Below are 17731 nucleotides of genomic sequence, written 5' to 3'. Positions count from 1 at the left end.
CAAAACAAGCGGAATGTTGGTTTGTATCGTGAGCGCCTCAAATCCGTCTGCCGAGTCGTATTTAACGTCGACGCCTGCTTTGGGAACTAAAAGTGTCATCGACTCCATATGGAGACGCCATTTTGTGTCAGGGTTTGGGCCTTGTTGCCAAACATATATCCTTGGGGTCCATTCTACGGTCATCTGCGCAGGAAATTCGGGTCCAAAAATGATAAAAGGATCTCTAAGCCTAGACGTGCGTGGATTATTGAGTGGCATTACGCATAGTATTGAGATACGAAATACGACGTACGGCGTTCCATCAGCAATCATCCCCGAAGTGTTGGTATGTGCAGGATGGCTCAAGCCAGCGGTGAACCTTGACGGCTGCAGAATACTATAATAAGTGGGCATCGCCCAAGGTCTTGACGTGGGTGCACGGTGGATGGGTATTATACAAGATGGAGACATACGGAAAGGATATGCCGATGAGTCAGTTGATCGCAACGAACTTCACGCGTAATACACCGACCGCATGATACCAAGACCGAGGATGCCGTCGTAGGGTAAGTAAACCATCCGGTCGTTGGCTGCGTACGCAATCGTGTGAGGCAGCACGAGTTGGAGCGTTCTCTTTTTCTTGGTGTCCCAGTCCCAAGAATTCGCCACGGCCGCAAGCGTCTCGCGACTGTAGTGACGGATGTCTGCGTAATGTTATAGATTGCCTCACAATTTGGAGCGAGGCGTACTCACAAACACCGCTTCCATCGCCATATCGGATCGCCTCTTCACCCAACTCCGCTCTTGGGGCGCACTCGTCGTTATACGCCCCGAGGAATTCGTAGCTTCTTGGGATGGTAAAATGGCTGTCCCACGGTGGCCCGTTAAGTATTGTAATTGGAGGCCATTCCTTGGTACGACGGCCAGTCCACGACGCAGTGATTCTTCGATGATGTTGGCCGTAGAACCATCTTTTTAAAAATCGCGTAAAGGTTAGACTGGGTGCAACGTGTCCACCACTATATGTTGGCTCACAGCCTGTTCACGCCTGCGTTCGCGCACACCCCAAATTAGTTATCGTGATACACATAATGACACCGAAACGCTCGCTCACAGGCATCGATGCCAATAATAAAATATGCCGCGTTGAGTAGGAGGTTATCGGGCATCCTAAACTCCTATATACCTGTCAGCAGGAGGATAATTGCCGTCGTTTGCGGCGTCGTACGATGTGCATGCTGTAAAGATACGGTATCACAGTGGATTCTGCGTTGGCGGCGTTGATCGCATTCCGGGGCGCCTGCCTTAGACCGCGCCGCGCCGCTTGTGGTTTGGGACGTGCCACCTCAACGTCGTCGCCGTCGAAGAAGTCGAAGAGTTCGCCCGTCTGTTCATCGATGTAGTAACCATGCGGCGCACCGGGAAAAGCACGAATGTTGTTCCTCGTAGCGCAAGCCTGATAGTAAGGGGCGGTATGGTAAGAAACGGCGTTCGCGTGTTCGATCCGTCAATCGGTGCGGCCGCAGTTCCACTGCGTAAGCTTACATACCTTCATACCCGCGCAAAAGTCGTTGAGCATGTGTGGCGGCGTAAGGGGGAACGTTGGGGAAGGAACAGCCGAGTGCTGCATGCTATGGTCGGAGCGGGAGCCGTGCTCCCGTTAGTCGAGCGATGTAAGTTTCGTTCGTACTTTGCAGTAGATGGGGTTTTGTAACGCGCACTCCGAGACGGTCTTTATAGCAAAATTCTTGGTTGCACAGTCGAGCCCCATGGGCAATACTGGCCCCGCGATACATGGTCTGATAAGATGGAGTGTGGGAAGCGTTGGGACGCATGACCTGTGTCAGCGACACGAGAACCAGCACAAAAACAAAAGAGTGTCCGCTTACAGCAGGTGCGGAGCTGGGCCGCTCGCACGATTTCGTACAGTTGCCTGATATACACACAGGGCAAAACAGCAGCAAATAGCAGATGGAACGGATAGAACAAGTCCGTCAGAACCCTAGTGCGTCACGAACGATCATCGATACCATTTGTATAGACGGTCCCACGTTCTGCGAAACCCCATTGTTTCCGTAACCAGCGTTCAAAGGCACGGAATGGCGTGCACGTAGGCATGCCGGGACGTTCGGACGACGATCAGCCACGACGGGTTTGCCAGCCCGGCTTAATCGCCCGGTCGTCATAAGGAGAGCGTCAAGAAGGGCACATACGACTCCTCCTCAGCCCTAGAGACAAGGATATCAAGGCAAAACGACAAGAGGGAAACGAACGACCCACCCGCGCGAACCCATGCACTCCCAGTTACCGACAGATGAAGGGCACATATGGCAGCGACTCCGAATCCCTGAAGCAATTGTTAACAAAGAAAGATGAAAACGAACATGCATCGCCTACCCACGCAAACCCGCGTAGTCCCAATCCACATGTAATCCCTTGGCATGCCAGCTAGGATAAAATTCGACCCACTGGCTGTCGACCTGCCGATGGTGCAAGAGCGCGATGAACGCCAGCTCGGGACCGGTCTGCATGATGTGCAGGATTTCGAAGCCGATTGCCTCGAGCTTCTGGCGCCAGCTTTCGCGGCGGTGGGATTCGAGGCAATACAGCTTGCATGTCTCTTCAAAATTGAGGTTGAGATGGAACGTTCGGAGAGAACGTAAGCCAGTTAGAATGCTTGCGATACGCCCCTGCGTGGCATATTGGGTAAAGGCGTCCTCGTTGATATTCATGAGGACTCACGTATGGAACACAGCTATTCCTGTCTTGTCGATAGCGATGGATCTCCAAGTGTGCCAAGTACGGCGTTTCCGAAATGAGATAATGAAGGAGATCTTCCTCCGAGTTGTCGGCTTGGTATACGAGCTCCAGATCCTGCAGACGCGTTAGGTTCAAACGTTTGAGGATTTTTAGGCAAGAAGAAGACGATAAGATCGGCGCATCCCACACAGCGTCACCCGGGCAGTAGAGGCGGTAGTAGTATCGGGGCCAATCGCGGAGGGACAGATGCGTGATAGATGCGTGAGGATTGCGCCTATTATGGAGAAGATGGCGTCGTCGGGATCAGGATAAGCGATAGTCAGGGATCTGAGGTGGAGCACCGTGTTAAAAGAGGATGAGCTGATTTGTTCGCCTGTGTGGTCTGCACTCGTTGACGCGGCCACTTGGAAGGACAAGCGACGGAGGGAGGGCATGCCACCCACAAGGGATGACAGGGTGATCGTGGGCGTACCGTCCACAGCCCGCCCGTACAAAGACAGCGCTTGAAGACGCGGCCAATGGAACTCCGACATCCGCGCAAGAGGAGCCGTCTCGAAGGGGAGGGTGAGCGACTCCGCAGTAGCTGTCATGCCGAAGACAAGTGCTGATAAACACGCCGCCTCGAGCATGTACTCTGCGGCAAGGTCGGACTTCTCGAGCGCACTCGCGGATTCTCTCCAGGTGTAGGGAATATATGCCAAGGCAGTGAGTCTGTTCGAAGCCTGCGCGACTTCTGCTTGGGAAAACGGCTGGATATTGGTCCACATGGCGTTGCATTGGAATCGGATGGATGTGATATGTGGCATTCCCAGACAAGTTGCGATGATGTACCAGGGGACGCCGTAGTCAACTGTACGAAAAGTGACGGTGTGTATGTTGGGTAGGTGCTGTAATTCGAAGCCGAAATTGTCGTGCCAGCCTGGCAGCCAATATCTCTGGATGAAGATCACATGTCTGCCAACATTGATGAGCGGGGGATATACTACTGTAGGTTCGAAGTAAAGTTAAGCACGTACCGGATGAAAGGGCGGGCATAAACTGGGGGTAGATCTAGGTTGTGGGTGGTGTGGGTTCTGATAAGGCAGTCACGGAACAACACTGGCACGCAGGAGTTGCGGAGGCCACGGGATACGCAGGAAAGGTTCTTGATCGCATTCCTGCCAGGGTCGCTTAGCAGTGTCTCGAGAATGGCATTGAAGACGTCGTTGTGTAGGTTTTCCAAGCCGCGGTGTGGCAGACAGGGACTCGGAGGCATTGCCGCCTTGGGTGATGGTTCAGTGCACATGGTCTGGCACATGTCTGTAGGCTGGATCGATTCGTGGACTTCGTGCGACATAGAGAGCGGAGGAAAAGTTGGATAGAGCGGACAGAGGATGGTCCAAGTCAGGGATGTCGGCGCTCGCGGACCTTTCTTAGACTGGGTCGCCCGGACCCGGGGTCTGACGCGAGGTCTGGCGGGGTCTGACCAGGACGCGGGGGTCCGCACGTGCCTGGTGACATCATGGCCAGAGCCTGGGGTCGGGACGTCTTGACTCTTGACCGGCGTAGCGCTCTCTTACGCTGGACATCCACTCCTTACTGAGGTCGTAACGTATCTCGAAGTCTCCTTATGTGCCTTACATTACTCAACTTACTTGCGAAAGCGTGTGCACGCGACTAGACAGCGATCTGGGAGGCTGGTGAACATCATCTAGATTGAGTGAATGCCAGTTTTATCGACTGCCTTCATTCTCCTCGGTCGTCGACAGCCTCCTCCTGGTGGGAACAACACTGCGTCGTTCCGAGATGAATTATGTTAAGCTCTGATCTTGTGCTAGTGCCCCGGCGACCACCGTTGTGATCCGCGGGTGTGGGGTTTTCACTCAGGTTGTGTACACGTTCTAGCTCAACTTGTTTAGCTGTATCTCACCCGTAACATACTACTCCAAAGCCATAATATGTATACACGGGCTTGAGGCTTATGCTGCGTACCCTGCCTTGGCCTTCCAACGCAATACAGTCGCGTTTCTGCTTTCCTTCAGCGTTCGTGGTCGGCCTCGAGCGATCTGGCGTAGTCACGTGCGGACCTCGACCGGGGTCCGACCTCCAGAGGTCCGACCTTGAGGTCCGCAGGTCTGTCCGCGGTCCGACTGGGTCCGCAACATCCCTGGTGAGAGGCAAGGGCACGAGTGCGCGGCTATATATGTTCCCGGCTCTCTCACTCTCACTTCCACCGTCCACGGTCGTCTCTTTGCGTCAATATTCGTCGTAGACACAACCCAACAGGACGAACGTTCACATCCACATGGACTTTCCACGCAGCACCATCTGGTAGCGCGTGGACGGACTTGGCGAGACACCCCGCTCGTCGGGTAAAGCGCTCGGGACGGATCATGCCACCGCCCGCGCGTAGACAGACGTCGGGGTGCAGCATGCGCTCACCACTGACCAGGTCTCTCCAGACCACCATGATCTCAAGGCGCGCTCTTACAACTCTGCGGCGGGCCCCTCTGTCGCGCGCGTTGTCGTCGCGTGCCTCTGCGGTGCTGTCTGCGCTGGACCTCCATTCTGGAAGAGAGCTCTCCGGCGTGTATGACGGCGAATGGCATGGCTCAGGCGAAGTCCTGCAGAGCGTATGCCCAGCAACGGGGGAAGTTTTGGCAAGGGTTCAGTCGGTGCGTGCACATTTGTCTGCTCACTTGTCGTGCATTCCCTGCCATGCCCGACGCCTGGCGACGCGCCTGTGGCGCAACGCCCCCGCATCCACCAAACGGCAGATGTTCTTACGCTTGCATGTCTGACTCGTGTGTACAATAGGCCACTCCCGCCGAATTGCAAAGAGCTCTTGAACGCTCTCGGGAGGCTTACCAAGTCTTCCGCAATGTCCCTGCACCGAAGCGCGGTGAGATATTGAGGCAGATTCGGGAAGCGCTTGCAGCCAAGGTCCGTGCTACGACCCCGACATCATACGGCCGAGAGGTTTACGCTACTGTAGCGAGATGCACTGGGTGCACTGATTACTCTAGAGATGGGGAAAATCCGTACTGAGGGTGTCGGTGAAGTGCAAGAGTTCGTAGACATCGTAAGTGTCCTCGCGCTACTCTGTAAATGCACGCATCATTGACGTGTATATAGGCGGACTACGCTGTGGGACTATCGAGGATGATGAATGGACGCGTCATAGCGTCAGAGCGTCCGGGACACTCAATCCTTGAAGGTCAGTTCTTCCAGCAAGACATGTTCCGCACAGGCACTAACGCAGCAGTAGTTCCCAACCCTCTCGGTGTAGTCGCGGTTTTGTCCGCGTTCAACTTCCCCGTGGCCGTATATGGCTGGTACGCTCACCGATATTTTATCCCCATTGACTTTTGACACGCATATATTCAGGAATCTCGCGCTCTCGCTCGCGGCCGGTAACGCCACGCTCTGGAAGCCTTCGCCAAGCACCTCGCTCTGCGCCATTGCAGTCACGAAGATCGTGGCCGGTGTCCTAGAGCGCAACGGCGTGCCCGGCGCAGTCGCGGGCCTGGTGACAGGTGGCAAGGACGTCGGTGTCGGCATCGTGGGGAGCAAGCACGTCGATATGGTGTCATTCACCGGCAGCGAGGCTGTCGGCCGCCAGGTCGGCTCCACTGTCCAATCGCGCTTTGGCAAGGTCCTGCTCGAACTTGGAGGAAACAATGGTAGGCTTTGAGTGCTCACATCGATCCCTTATGTGACACTGACGAGTTGCGCTTAGCTGCGGTCGTTATGCCCGACGCGGACCTGGATATGGCCGTCCCGTCCGTGTTCTTCGGCGCAGTGGGCACCGCAGGCCAGCGCTGCACGTCCACGCGGCGGCTTTATCTGCACAGCTCAATCGTGCAAGCCTTCCTCTCGCGGCTCGAGTCGCTCTACCAGTCCGTGCGCCCGGGCGACCCGCTCGACCCTGCGACGCTCCTCGGGCCACTGCACACGCGCGCCGCGGTAGATATCTACCACAACGCGGTTGAGCGCTTGCAGAAGACGGGCGCGGAGATCCTCACAGGCGGCGCAGCGTACAGTGAGCTGCCCGCGCCGCTGAACGGGGGCAACTTCGTGATGCCAACCATCGCGATCCCCCAGGCGGTGGACGTGAAGGACCCGGTGTGGAGCACGGAGACGTTTGCGCCGGTGCTGTGTGTAGGCGTGTTTGACGAGATTGAGCAGGCGATTGAATGGAACAACGGCGTGCCGCAGGTACGTACTGTGGCTATTGATCACGGCACGCAATGTTTTGACGATAACGGCTGTGCAGGGCCTGAGCAGCAGCTTGTGGACGCGCGATATCCGGAACGTCGGGAAGTGGATCGGTCCTGCGGGTTCTGACGCAGGCATTGTCAACGTGAGCACTCCTGTTTTATTGTGTGGATGGGTAGGCTGACAGCGTTTCCTTAGGTCAACGTAGGCACGAGTGGCGCCGAGATCGGTGCTGCGTTCGGCGGAAACAAGGTACGTCTCCTTGCCATTCGCTATCTATTTCGCGCCAACTGACTGTTTGTATTTTCTCAGAGCACAGGCTGGTATGTCACTTTCCGGGGCGCACATCTCGCTCTTTTCAAATTACTAACGATGTTCACAGGGGTCGCGAGTCGGGTGGCGACGCGTGGAAGCAGTACGTCCGCTGGAGCGCGTGCACACTCAACTTCTCGGATGCCGCGCCCCTTGCGCAGGGCGTGCAGTTCTCCAACCCGGCTTGAGTCGGCATGCTGCTCTGCCCTCTCGGACAATTGTAGCATTAGCATACAGGAAGTTGGATCTCACTGGACTCTCCCAGAAGCGCGGATGTGTGATATACTCGGATCATTACAAGTCGGCGAAGAAGGTAGGTTCTGCTTCTACTGTGTTCTTGCCCTTCTTGCGCTTCGCCATGTTCAGCGGGTCCTGCTCTTTCTTCCGTTTCCGCTGCCTGGGTTGCTCGGCAGGCTCTTCTTCGCCGCCCGACGCCTCCTGTACTTCCTCGCCCTCGTCGTCCGACCTCTCTTGCTCCGCAGAGGCCTCCGCTTCGACTTCGGTCACCTTTTCGTCTTCTTCGTCCGAGTCCTCACCGACCGCGGCGGCGCCGTCTCCCGCATCATCATCGGACTGTGCCTCCTCATCGCTACCCTCCTTGTCGTCGTCCTCGAACACCTCCTTCAAATCCGTCAACTTCAGCATCTCCTCGTGGCCCGCGCTACCGACCCAGCGACCCTCGCCGCCCATGTCGACCGCAATGCGCTCGATCGGGAACTCGCCGTGGTCCGTGACGACCCCTAAGAGCTTCGTCGGCAGCAGCTGCACCGCTCGTAACAACCCGTCCGAGGACCCAGTGAGTATCGTCGAGTGCGCGTTCGGGTAGTGCGACGGGATCGCGCAGAGCGCGTCAATCGACTGGGGGTGCCTGTCGCGCGCATAGGGTGAGTGGGACTGGGAGACTCGAGATGTGAGGGGGGCTTACCCTGGTATGCGGTCTACGCAGTCGCCCCAGCCGCTTTTGCGGTTGAAGATGGAGAGGATCCCGAGCTGGGTTCCGACCACGACCTTCTGCCCGCTGTGAGGTGTATATTAGATCGCGGTCGGGAGACGTAGAAAAGGGGAGGGCATACCCTTTTATGGGCAGTATGGAGAGGAGCTCGTCCTCCTGGTCTTCTGACTGCGCGAAGGGTTCCACCTTTTTTGACCGCACGTCCATGACCGACAACGATCCGTCTCCGCTAAGAGGAGCGTAAGGGGAGACGTGAACATCTTGCGCGCAGATCACGCACCTCGTCGCGACGAGCTGTTTCTTGTCGTCCAGCCACATGAAATCCGAGATGAAGTCGAAGTGATGGGTGTACTGTCGCACCGCGTCTGGCTTCCGCGGATCCCAGAGCTTTCACGCGCGCGGTGTTGAGTACACTCCGTATGGCGTCGCGCGCATCCACAGCGAACGCACCTTGATAACCCCGTCATCATCCCCGGACGCGAGCAGGTTAGGGAGTAGACGCTTCATGCGGTTGATCGGCGCACTTCCAGCCACTGCCCAGGTCAGCGAGCCGGTCGCAGCCCCGAGCCTGTGCGAATGCTCACTCGTGCGCACCCGCGCGGGTGTCGACCACCTCGCCCGTTCCTACGTCGATGGTGCTGCGGTACCGCGCCGAGTGTAAGTCGAGGGCCCCGTCCGCTCCAAAGGTGATAGCACGCACTGGATTGCTTTTGCTTTCCCCGCCGCCCATAACTGGTCGCCGTCCACGCTGAGCGCGAGTGCTCTGCACGACTTCTTGGACGGCCGGAGGGAAAACTTTGCTTCATGGCTGCCCTGTTCGTCGTACCCGAAGGCCTTTATATGGCCCGTGAGCAGTCCAGTGTAGACTATAGGGCGATTTGGATGGAAAGCGAGGTCGAAAATCTGTGCACCGACGGGGATGTCTGGCATCTTGACGAACGAGCTATAGTAGTGGGATCAAGTCCGGAGGAGGGTGCAGAAGCGCCTGGAAGCGCCCATAGCAAAGCTTCGACTGCTGCCGACGACTTTGTAGTCTGCGCTATGCTACGAGCCGATACAACTTTCTCTCCTACGATTAATGAGTCTCTATCACTCAGGTTATGTCCACTGATTACTTGTCTCCCCGTTGCTCAAGGGAAGGAGCACCGAAGGATATGGACTCCGAGTCGTTTTAGTATGTACCAGGTGAGTCGACGAAAGCCTCTTCTCACCGGCAACCGCCCAATTCCTGACACGAATGAAGCCGATAGCATATGTCTGTCCATAACTATCTACACCCAACAATCATCCCCAACAGTATCCAAGTCGGGTGTGACGCGCAAGTTTTGTGCATTTGGTAACGTTAACGCTGTTTGCACGGGCTCGGGCGGGCGGGGTCAATTGACGGGCGGGACTTCTCAATCAGAACTGAAGCACCCCATGCCATTCGCTGCGGGATACGGTTTGTTCTGGTGCGAGGACGTAAGTTCCGTCACGACCGCCCCCTATAAGTAACGATGCTCGTTTTGAGCGTATCATCTATCGCGCCCGCCTCAACATGTCTTCCTTTCCAACAGTGGACCTTGCTAGCGCCCCTCTCTTTACGCCCGTTTCAGAGCGGCTATCCGTAGCCGAGCGCATCAACCTATCCCATGAACGTGCGAAGGCCATAGGGCTACGCTACGGTGCGTATCGAGCATGTACATCTACACACGGTGACCGTACCAAAACTCACGATCTCCGTGTTTCTAGCGCTCACGATCCAGGATGTCCTCCAGCCGTCGAAGAAGTTTTGGGATATGTACATGGATTATATCGTGACCCACGATGGCGGGGCCGTCGCACTCTTCAGCATCCAGCTCAACCTCATGGCTGGTACATTTGCGCCCTTCGCGCAAAAGCGCCCAGAACTACGGCCGCTCTTGGAAGACGTCCTCGCTTTCCGCGTCTCGTAGGTCGCTCGTGGGTTTCGCTCGCAGACGGGTTAGCTGACCACAGACCATAGGGCACAGTTCATGCTGACGGAGCTGGGCCATGGTCTCGACGCGGCTAACATCGAGACAACTGCGACTATGAAGGACGATGGAAGTTTCGATCTGCACACGCCCAACGCTAATGCTGCGAAGTGGGTGCTTACCTCTACTGTGATGCGGTTATAATGTGATGAAACACTTTTACAGGTATATGCCTCCGACACTTCCATTTGGCGGCGTCCCTAGGGTGGCAATTGTCATGGCCAGGTTGATTCACCGAGGCCAGTTCAAGGGTCTCCGGCCGTTCGTTGTCTCTATAAATGACGGAAAGGAGATGTGCAAAGGCATCACTGCTCAGTCCGTCAAACAATGATAGTCCTTCACCGTACTAGCCTGACATACGCCCACAGGGAACTGCCAACGCGGACGGGTTCGAAAGCAATCGGCCACGCGCTCACTTACTTCGACCACGTCCCACTCCCCCGAGAAGCGCTCCTCGGCGAGCTCGACCCCAAGCTGCACCCCCGCGAGTACTTCCTGCGCACGCTCTGGCGCGTCAGCATAGGCTCCCTCAGCCTCACCGCCGTCGTCGCGCCTGGGCTCAAGATGGCCGCCTACATCGGCGCGCGCTACAGCCTCCGGCGCACGGTCGACAGCGGCGCGCGCGGCAAGCGCGTCCCGATCATGTCCTTCCGCACCCAGCAGCTGCCGATTCTGCACGCGCTGGCGCAGGGGTTCGTGCTCGAGGCGTTCTTCCGGCGCGCGGCGGGGTGGCTGACGGACACGCCTGTGGAGAATATCAACTTGAGGAACGCGATTTGCGCGATCGTGAAGGCGACGATGATTGGGCATTGGCGGAGGACGGGGATCACGATCGTGGACCGGTGCGGCGCGCAGGGCATGTTCGACTTTAACATGCTCTTCCCGATGGAGGTGTGAATCCCGCCTGTCCCTCGTAAGGACCCTTGCTAACATCGCGCGTCCATAGACTGAACTCCGGGGCGTTGCCATCGCCGAAGGAGACGTGCTCGCTCTGTGCCTACGTACGTATTTGCCATAACGTTCACATTCACTATCTCTAAGTGCGTGCGCTCGCAGGCCTCGCACCAGAACTACTGCTGGGTAGATACAGTATCCCTACCAGCGAGAATCCCTCCTCGCGCCTCGCAGTCCACGAGGAAAAGCTCGGCGTTGAGCTCAAAGCCATCATCGCCGCCGCGTCCGCGCATGACGGCAACGGACACCGCTCCGAGCTCGCTAACCAACTCCTCCTCCCGCGCTGCCTCCCGTACGTCGAGGCGATCGGGCACCGCATGGCGTATGAGGCTGCAACGGCTGCCGCAGTCCCTGCACCGCTTCTGCGCTTGTACGAGGCAGGGGTTGTCGGGGTGAACCTCGCCACGTATGTCGAATTCGGACTGGTGGCATCGCGGCGGAAATGGGCAGAGGAGGAAGCGACAGCGGTGTCGGAGGTGTATGAGAGATTGGAGGAGTTCTTGGAGGCGACGGGGGCGGCACCGTACGCACGGGCACCATGTGTCTCGCAGGAAGCGTGGGACGCGTACGTGGAGACGCTTCCGGTTTATGGCGGCGGCGTGGAGTATGACTGGCGGCAGGGCGGTGGTGAAGTGAAGGCACGCCTTTAAGCTACCATGGTTGCTCGGACATCTCATATCGTACTGCACTGCTTCATTTCATGAAATGTTCTGCTAGTGGTATGAACACATTACGCGCACAGTGAATGGGTGCCATCATCGAACGCATACTGGGTACCAGGGATTTTCTATACCTAGTGCAGTTGCAATCGAGCCTTGAGCTTGAGACCTTTACGAGCCGAGACACAGCACATGTCGACAAGGCGGTCTCCATATATCCGATACTTCCTTCATTCTCAGGCGCCATATTTCCTAGCTCGATATGTCCCGCTTCTCGATGCCACCCGTCTGAATACGCCGATAGTCAATCATCGTCTTACCCCTCCTGTCGCGATAAAAGACCATATCGCCTATAAAACAAAAGTTCGGTCAGTCCCGACCCGAGAGACTGAGAGAGAAGCGAACTGTAACGCACCCTCGTCGTCGACGAATTGGCAGAAATTATAGTTGTCCCACAGCGCCCGGAAGCACGGCTTCGACGAACGACGATAATACGGCCCCATCGCGCGCGCGAGGTACGCCGTTGCCGCTTCTCCATTGTACCACGGCATGCGCGGGAAGAAGTGGTGTACGACGTGATAGTGCGCGACTGTCCCATATCCGAATCATTGAGCACGGGCCTCCGAGACAAAAGAACACCAGTTGAAGGAGCCGACGCGCACCGTCATGGAGGAAGAAGCGCCCCTGCCAGCCGAGGAAGTCGCGGTCAACGGTGGCGGCCGCGCCGCCCTGAAAGCTCCATGCGCGGCCACGATAATGTGGCAGCGCAGGGTCCGTGTGGTGCAGGTATGTTATCATCACGAACCAGTGCGTGACGAGGACCCAGGGCACGCCGTAGAATGCGGCGACCCGCGCAAATCCGAATCGCGCACAGCCATACGCGAGCAGTGTCCCAGCGACAAGAAGGCCGACGTTGGACGCGATGACAGCGCCGCGCTGGGAGGGATCAAATATGATGGATTTCGCTGTATGGGAGGGGTGATTATTGGCTCTGTGCGCGCGAGAATGGAGGGCTCAGACCGGACGTACGGTCGAAGTGGTTCGTCCACTTGGGGTAGTGCTTTTGGCCGGAAACGTTCCATACTAAGTCATGCATTAGCACCGGCGGACAACTACTGGATACGTTATAGGGTACGCACGCAAATACGCCTCGAACGCCAACAGCTGCTGACGCACAAGCGTGTACAACGTATAAATCGGCGTGTCGCCAAAGTACTCGTCCCAGTCTATCTCCTTCGCGCCGGACGGGATACCAAGGTCTTGTCGTGTGCGCGGCACATACACTTCGTCTTTCTCCATTGACGCGTGATTACTGTGGTGCCGGTGGTGTCCAAACTTCCAGCTGAAGTATGGCGTCCACAGCAGGCTGTGAAGGGTCTGTATGCGTGATACTTAGTTGTGATTCGCTGCTATGGTATTACAGAGGCAGACGTACGAAGCCAATTATGTTGCAGACAACGGGGTTTGGGGAGAATGCGCCATGTCCACACTGTACAAGATTGTCAGCGCTACACGGAGCAGCTACGTAGGGCACTCAGTACCTCATGACCGATGACCCATATGCCTGTGAAGACGAGGCCTTGGAACCACCAGCTGGCGATGCACAGATAAACTGTCAGTGCCACTTCACGTGCAAGTAGGTGGATCTCTCACTATGTGATCCAGCAGGCAGTCCGCAATACTGTAGACGTTATCGCGACCAGGTGTGGCTGCAACATTGGATGGTCGCATAGCCAATCTATCTTGAGCGCAAGCACGAAGAGAATGGTGGCGAGCACGAGGTCGCGCAGGGCATAACCTAGCGCTTTCGCAGTGCTCCTCTCAAAGAGATGCGGTGGAATCTGGTCTCTAATTTCTTTGAGCGACCTATACATCGGACTCGTAAGAATCTGGTCAAACAGGCCACGTAAATCGCACGGGACTTACCACGAAGGCGGGACTAGCGGGGGCAGTTGGTCCTCCATTACTGCTGGGTGCGTTTTCCGAAGACCAGTCTCCACATATATGGGTGACGAAGTAATAGTCGCGGTACTAGACATCCTGGCGCTCAACGGAAGAGAAGAAAACGAGTCGAGTGTGAGGTTTAATAGGGGGATGAAACTAGAAAGTTGAGCTGGTGATTTGACCTGTCAAAGGCCATAGTTTACAGGCGTTCGGGTGACTGGGGGCACCGTGGCGCGTCCCACAGCTCTTGATGCAATATGGGGATGGCCATCTGCACTGCAGCATGTTGCGAAAATGGCCAATATCTCCGTGGTACGAGCTGGGAGCTCAGCTCGCTCAGGGAACATACTTAGAGCGCTAGAAGTAACCTTGATTCAGGCACGTCTCCATTTTCAGTGGGCGCGAGTCTGCACCTCTTCCGACAGGCGGGATAAGGTGGTGTAGGATGTGATGTTCCAGCGCGATGTCCGCAGAATCAACCGGTGCGGGGAGCTGCTCATCTATGTCGGGAAAGCGACGACGCTCGGGAACTCACCGCCTTGCGACACGTTAGTGCCATTAGCAAATACCCTACGCCTCCGGCCATGCTGTGCCCGGGAGAGAGTGCTGTCAGTGGGATAGCGTTTGCCAAGAACAATACGAGGACCTTCCGACTCGGATGTCCGCGCTACGCGCACCCTGTGTGCGCCGCCGTGAGAACAGCCGTTCGGGAACTCGGTCATGGTCCGAGGGAAGAAGTATGCCTGTACCCTGGAACAAGGATGCGGGATACAGGAACCGAGTACAAGTCTGCATCTTCCATTCTAGACGTGACGAGCGAGACCAAACCTACTTGAACGGCCTGGAGTCCGGTGGTGAAAGATGGAAGACCGCGGTGAAAGATGGAGAGATGCGCGCACGATGCGCGCGACGCTTTCGAACGGCTTCTGTTTTTAAGTATGTTCCTAACCTGAAAGGGCATTCACATCAACATAGTGTACTTAATCGTATCACACTGTCCGCAGCGCCGAACAATGCCGAAATAGCGTGTGGGCTCACCGTTACCCGTCGCCAGTCGGACTCCACCACGGCGACGAAGGGGTCGTTCAGCCTGTTGCTAGACAACAATCAGTTTAGACCATACAGAAGCAATCCAGTGTGAAGCTCAGAACTTGCTCAAGGTTAGATGACTCGGTTGGAGTCCAGCCTGGCGCGACATGATAAATGAGAACTGCGTACTGAGTCTTCGAAGTCTCGAACAGGCTGGTCCAATCCGATGTGGCCGCAGGACGGCCGTTGCAATCTGTGTCAGTGGCTGTAAAAACTACCGGCGCTTAACGTTTAACGCTCCTGCTTCGCTGCGCAAGTTCAACAGTATGGCGGCCTCGGGGCTTCAATTACCTCCGTTCGACTCAACGTAGCGGTAATGCGATCTGAAAAGTCGTGTGCAGAGCCATTGACAACTTGTAGCGTATACAGACATACGGCGGTGGCCCATATTTTCGATGCACTGTAAGGTTATTCGCACTACTAGGCGGGGCCACTATGGGTACAAACGGAGTCTCATTGTAATGATCAATCACAGCAGGACCTGCAGATCGTCAACTTCTGTTGGTACAAACCCGGTTTGCAAGTAATTCCTGGAAATACAGAGTCAAAAAAACATCCTGATGCCGCTGAAGTGCTACGGCCGTGGCAAATTACTCAACCCCTTCTCCGGGGCTAACCAAGACTGACCGCGTCCGCCTCAATCTGCACTTCGTCCACCAACTCGTCATGCTCCTTGCCAGAGGGAGGCGTCACCGCCATGACAGCCCTCCTCGCGGATCCGGTGGCATCCTTGTAGAACACGACATCGCCCTCGTCCTCAACGAAAAGGCAGTGCACGAACGAGCGCCACAGCGCGCGCAACACCGGCGTCGAGTCGTAGTTGTATGCGTCGCCGAGAAGCGGCCGGATCGCGTTGTGCGCCATCGGGAGGTTGTCTGGTCCCGGATGAATTCCGTGTCAGCGACGTTTCGCAGGCATCTGTAGGGGTGTGTCGCTTACAGAACGGGATCTGCGGAATGCGGTCAACAGGGTGTTCGAGGTGGTGTGAACAGGGAGGAGAGCGTACCATTGCGAAAAGATGGTGCGTGGTGTGGTGGTGGTTGACGCCCAGGAAGATGTACTTACCGACCCACCCTAGGAACGGCTTGAATCGCAGAAGTGTTAGGCATCGCCTTACTGAGCGCGAATGGGTGTGCATGCGGGAAACTAACTCGGTCAATGGTGGATAGCGCGCCGCGGGTGCGGCTCCAGGCGCGGCTCCGATAAAATGGCACTGTAGGGCACGAATGTTGCAGCTGACCCTGTTATTAGCGGGTAGCCGCCTCAAGAAACAGGGAATACGCACGAAGGTCATAGCCATCACCCTGCGAGGACATCGGAGTTAGACATTCAGCCGACGCACTCCGTCAGGGCGGACATACCAGTGGTTTGTGAGTAGGAACGGTATGAGGTAGATCTTCACAATGAAGGTCCATGAGGTGCAGCGGGCGAGAACGTACAGTGACGTGAACATGGCCGCGATGGCCACGTTCGACACGTGCACCGCGGCATACTCGTCCTGGGTGAACAGGCCGGAGTACGGGTTCCAGTGCTGCAATACCGGATCGGTCAGCCAGTACGCACAAGCCATCTGCTAGGACGATGACGTACGTTCGCGCCCTTTGGATAGCGCTTCGACCCCATAGTGTTCCATCTAGTGTGCGTGGGCATTCAAAGATTTCACGTTACAGAACGATATGGATACACTTACGTCAAGTAGGTATCTGCAGCCCACAAAGTGTAAGCGTGTAACCATTGTCTGACGGCAGACACTCACGCAGGCCAAGGAGCTGCATGCCGCACAAGCGACAGAGCTGGAAGATCGGGGACTCCTCGAATGCCTCCTGGTAGTCCCTCTTCGTCGCCTTCCCCGGTGGCGGTAACCTGTACGCGGACCGGAGGTGCGGTACGTACACCTCCTCCGTATCGATGTTTCCAGAGGTCTTGTGGTGACGGATGTGCGTCAGCCGCCACGAGAAGTAGGGCGTGAAGATGAGGGAGTGGCAGACGAGCCCTATCCCGTGGTTCACCCACTTCAGAGGCGAGATATTATCGTGGTCGGCCTAGTCCAGAGCAACATTGGTACATGATGGGGTACATAATTTGAGAACGTACTTCATGACCTAGAAGACAAGTAATCAGCCTTGAGACGTCAGCATTGTACGCGCGGTTGCAGCTCACCTACGGACCATAGGCCAGCCCACGCGATGCCCTGGCCGTTCCAATACACCAGCCAGAGCAACCATTTCAGTAAGTCCCGCCAGATACCAGGGAGGGCGAGTCGAGAGACCTGAGTGTCGATATTCCAGCCGAGTAAAATGAATAGCCCTGAAGCAAGAAACACTGGCGCGATGCCCACAAGTGCGCGACTCGTGCTTCGACGGAATGCCTCATTGGGGATCGCCCGCCGCAGGACGAGTAGATCGATGTCGGGTGGGGTGAACGCGGTGTGCATGCGGGCTGTGTATTCCGCGCCGTCGGCCAACATGACGTCCATAGTGAGTGTGCAACGGAAGATAGCGCGGTGTGGAACGTATTGGCGGCGGGGGCGGCAGCGAAGAGAGGATTATGACCCACGTCACGAGGCTTCCAAACATACCCTGTATCTAGACACAGTTTACGCCATACACGGGATTTGACGCAGATGCAACCGGGCTGGAACAATAGCATCGTTCCTTCTCCAAGGGGCTGAGTTCTAGCAAAACTCACTTGGGCACTCCCATGCGAGCAGGCAAAGATAAGCTCTGCTCCAGCACGGGCTGCGCGGGGTGGCACGCGCGCCGTGGGGCACAATGGAAACCAGACACCCTGGGCATCCGTGATCAGGAAGAGGTACGGGCGCGAACAGAACCACTTAGGCATCACCTATGTTCATAAGCATCATAAGATCCGATGTGAGCGTGGGCGGGACG

The 17731-nt window shown here is 56.5% G+C and overlaps 7 protein-coding genes across 7 annotated transcripts; 2 read left to right on the top strand and 5 right to left on the bottom strand.

The window, feature by feature from the left end:
• Nucleotides 1-492: 492 nt before the first annotated feature.
• Nucleotides 493-1558, bottom strand: TRAVEDRAFT_52524 (uncharacterized protein; the record flags this gene model as incomplete). The annotated part of the gene is made up of 6 exons (XM_008045283.1): nucleotides 493-683; nucleotides 733-950; nucleotides 1015-1027; nucleotides 1094-1157; nucleotides 1208-1435; nucleotides 1529-1558. 6 exons carry the CDS (start codon nucleotides 1556-1558, stop codon nucleotides 493-495), a joined length of 744 nt encoding a protein of 247 aa, XP_008043474.1.
• A 725-nt stretch (nucleotides 1559-2283) lies between these two features.
• TRAVEDRAFT_52523 (uncharacterized protein) lies at nucleotides 2284-4075 on the bottom strand (the record flags this gene model as incomplete). The annotated part of the gene is made up of 5 exons (XM_008045282.1): nucleotides 2284-2326; nucleotides 2377-2669; nucleotides 2722-2853; nucleotides 2937-3693; nucleotides 3756-4075. 5 exons carry the CDS (start codon nucleotides 4073-4075, stop codon nucleotides 2284-2286), a joined length of 1545 nt encoding a protein of 514 aa, XP_008043473.1.
• An 875-nt stretch (nucleotides 4076-4950) lies between these two features.
• Nucleotides 4951-7510, top strand: TRAVEDRAFT_31575 (NAD-aldehyde dehydrogenase). Its single transcript, XM_008045194.1, has 11 exons — nucleotides 4951-5393; nucleotides 5536-5661; nucleotides 5714-5800; nucleotides 5854-5935; nucleotides 5987-6053; nucleotides 6106-6401; nucleotides 6458-6936; nucleotides 6995-7081; nucleotides 7135-7188; nucleotides 7249-7259; nucleotides 7319-7510. Exons 1-11 carry the CDS (start codon nucleotides 5187-5189, stop codon nucleotides 7434-7436), a joined length of 1614 nt encoding a protein of 537 aa, XP_008043385.1. The 5' UTR covers nucleotides 4951-5186; the 3' UTR covers nucleotides 7437-7510.
• Nucleotides 7492-9163, bottom strand: TRAVEDRAFT_174188 (WD40 repeat-like protein). Its single transcript, XM_008045563.1, has 7 exons — nucleotides 8901-9163; nucleotides 8785-8838; nucleotides 8651-8723; nucleotides 8481-8587; nucleotides 8322-8429; nucleotides 8174-8266; nucleotides 7492-8116 (listed from the first exon to the last, which is right to left on the bottom strand). The coding sequence occupies exons 1-7, from the start codon at nucleotides 9128-9130 to the stop codon at nucleotides 7543-7545; spliced, it is 1239 nt and encodes a 412-aa protein (XP_008043754.1). The 5' UTR covers nucleotides 9131-9163; the 3' UTR covers nucleotides 7492-7542.
• A 574-nt stretch (nucleotides 9164-9737) lies between these two features.
• TRAVEDRAFT_133733 (acyl-CoA oxidase) lies at nucleotides 9738-11798 on the top strand (the record flags this gene model as incomplete). The annotated part of the gene is made up of 7 exons (XM_008045562.1): nucleotides 9738-9864; nucleotides 9932-10130; nucleotides 10185-10304; nucleotides 10360-10509; nucleotides 10563-11085; nucleotides 11141-11195; nucleotides 11251-11798. The coding sequence occupies 7 exons, from the start codon at nucleotides 9738-9740 to the stop codon at nucleotides 11796-11798; spliced, it is 1722 nt and encodes a 573-aa protein (XP_008043753.1).
• Nucleotides 11799-12059: 261 nt separating this feature from the next.
• On the bottom strand, nucleotides 12060-13846 carry TRAVEDRAFT_23765 (linoleoyl phosphatidylcholine delta-12 acetylenase; the record flags this gene model as incomplete). Its single annotated transcript, XM_008045135.1, has 9 exons — nucleotides 12060-12157; nucleotides 12223-12396; nucleotides 12470-12772; nucleotides 12837-12890; nucleotides 12947-13184; nucleotides 13243-13296; nucleotides 13349-13400; nucleotides 13461-13673; nucleotides 13734-13846. 9 exons carry the CDS (start codon nucleotides 13844-13846, stop codon nucleotides 12060-12062), a joined length of 1299 nt encoding a protein of 432 aa, XP_008043326.1.
• Nucleotides 13847-15452: 1606 nt separating this feature from the next.
• On the bottom strand, nucleotides 15453-17316 carry TRAVEDRAFT_52518 (fatty acid conjugase; the record flags this gene model as incomplete). The annotated part of the gene is made up of 11 exons (XM_008045281.1): nucleotides 15453-15715; nucleotides 15780-15789; nucleotides 15847-15924; nucleotides 15992-16075; nucleotides 16126-16144; nucleotides 16202-16371; nucleotides 16431-16473; nucleotides 16531-16543; nucleotides 16597-16882; nucleotides 16935-16942; nucleotides 17001-17316. 11 exons carry the CDS (start codon nucleotides 17314-17316, stop codon nucleotides 15453-15455), a joined length of 1290 nt encoding a protein of 429 aa, XP_008043472.1.
• Nucleotides 17317-17731: the final 415 nt, after the last annotated feature.

Source organism: Trametes versicolor (assembly GCF_000271585.1).
Source record: "Trametes versicolor FP-101664 SS1 unplaced genomic scaffold TRAVEscaffold_12, whole genome shotgun sequence".
Taxonomy (NCBI): domain Eukaryota; kingdom Fungi; phylum Basidiomycota; class Agaricomycetes; order Polyporales; family Polyporaceae; genus Trametes; species Trametes versicolor.
This window is presented reverse-complemented; position numbering and strand designations above follow the sequence as displayed.

Coding starts and splice junctions, on each gene's coding strand:
- TRAVEDRAFT_31575 (XM_008045194.1), top strand. CDS start 5,187: ATGATCTCAAGGCGCGCTCTTACAACTCTGCGGCGGGCCCCTCTGTCG. Junction 6,937..6,994: donor GGAACAACGGCGTGCCGCAG/GTACGTACTGTG, acceptor ACGGCTGTGCAG/GGCCTGAGCAGCAGCTTGTG. Junction 7,082..7,134: donor CTGACGCAGGCATTGTCAAC/GTGAGCACTCCT, acceptor GCGTTTCCTTAG/GTCAACGTAGGCACGAGTGG.
- TRAVEDRAFT_174188 (XM_008045563.1), bottom strand. CDS start 9,130: ATGCCAGACATCCCCGTCGGTGCACAGATTTTCGACCTCGCTTTCCAT. Junction 8,588..8,650: donor ATGATGACGGGGTTATCAAG/GTGCGTTCGCTG, acceptor CGCGCGTGAAAG/CTCTGGGATCCGCGGAAGCC. Junction 8,430..8,480: donor AAACAGCTCGTCGCGACGAG/GTGCGTGATCTG, acceptor CGCTCCTCTTAG/CGGAGACGGATCGTTGTCGG.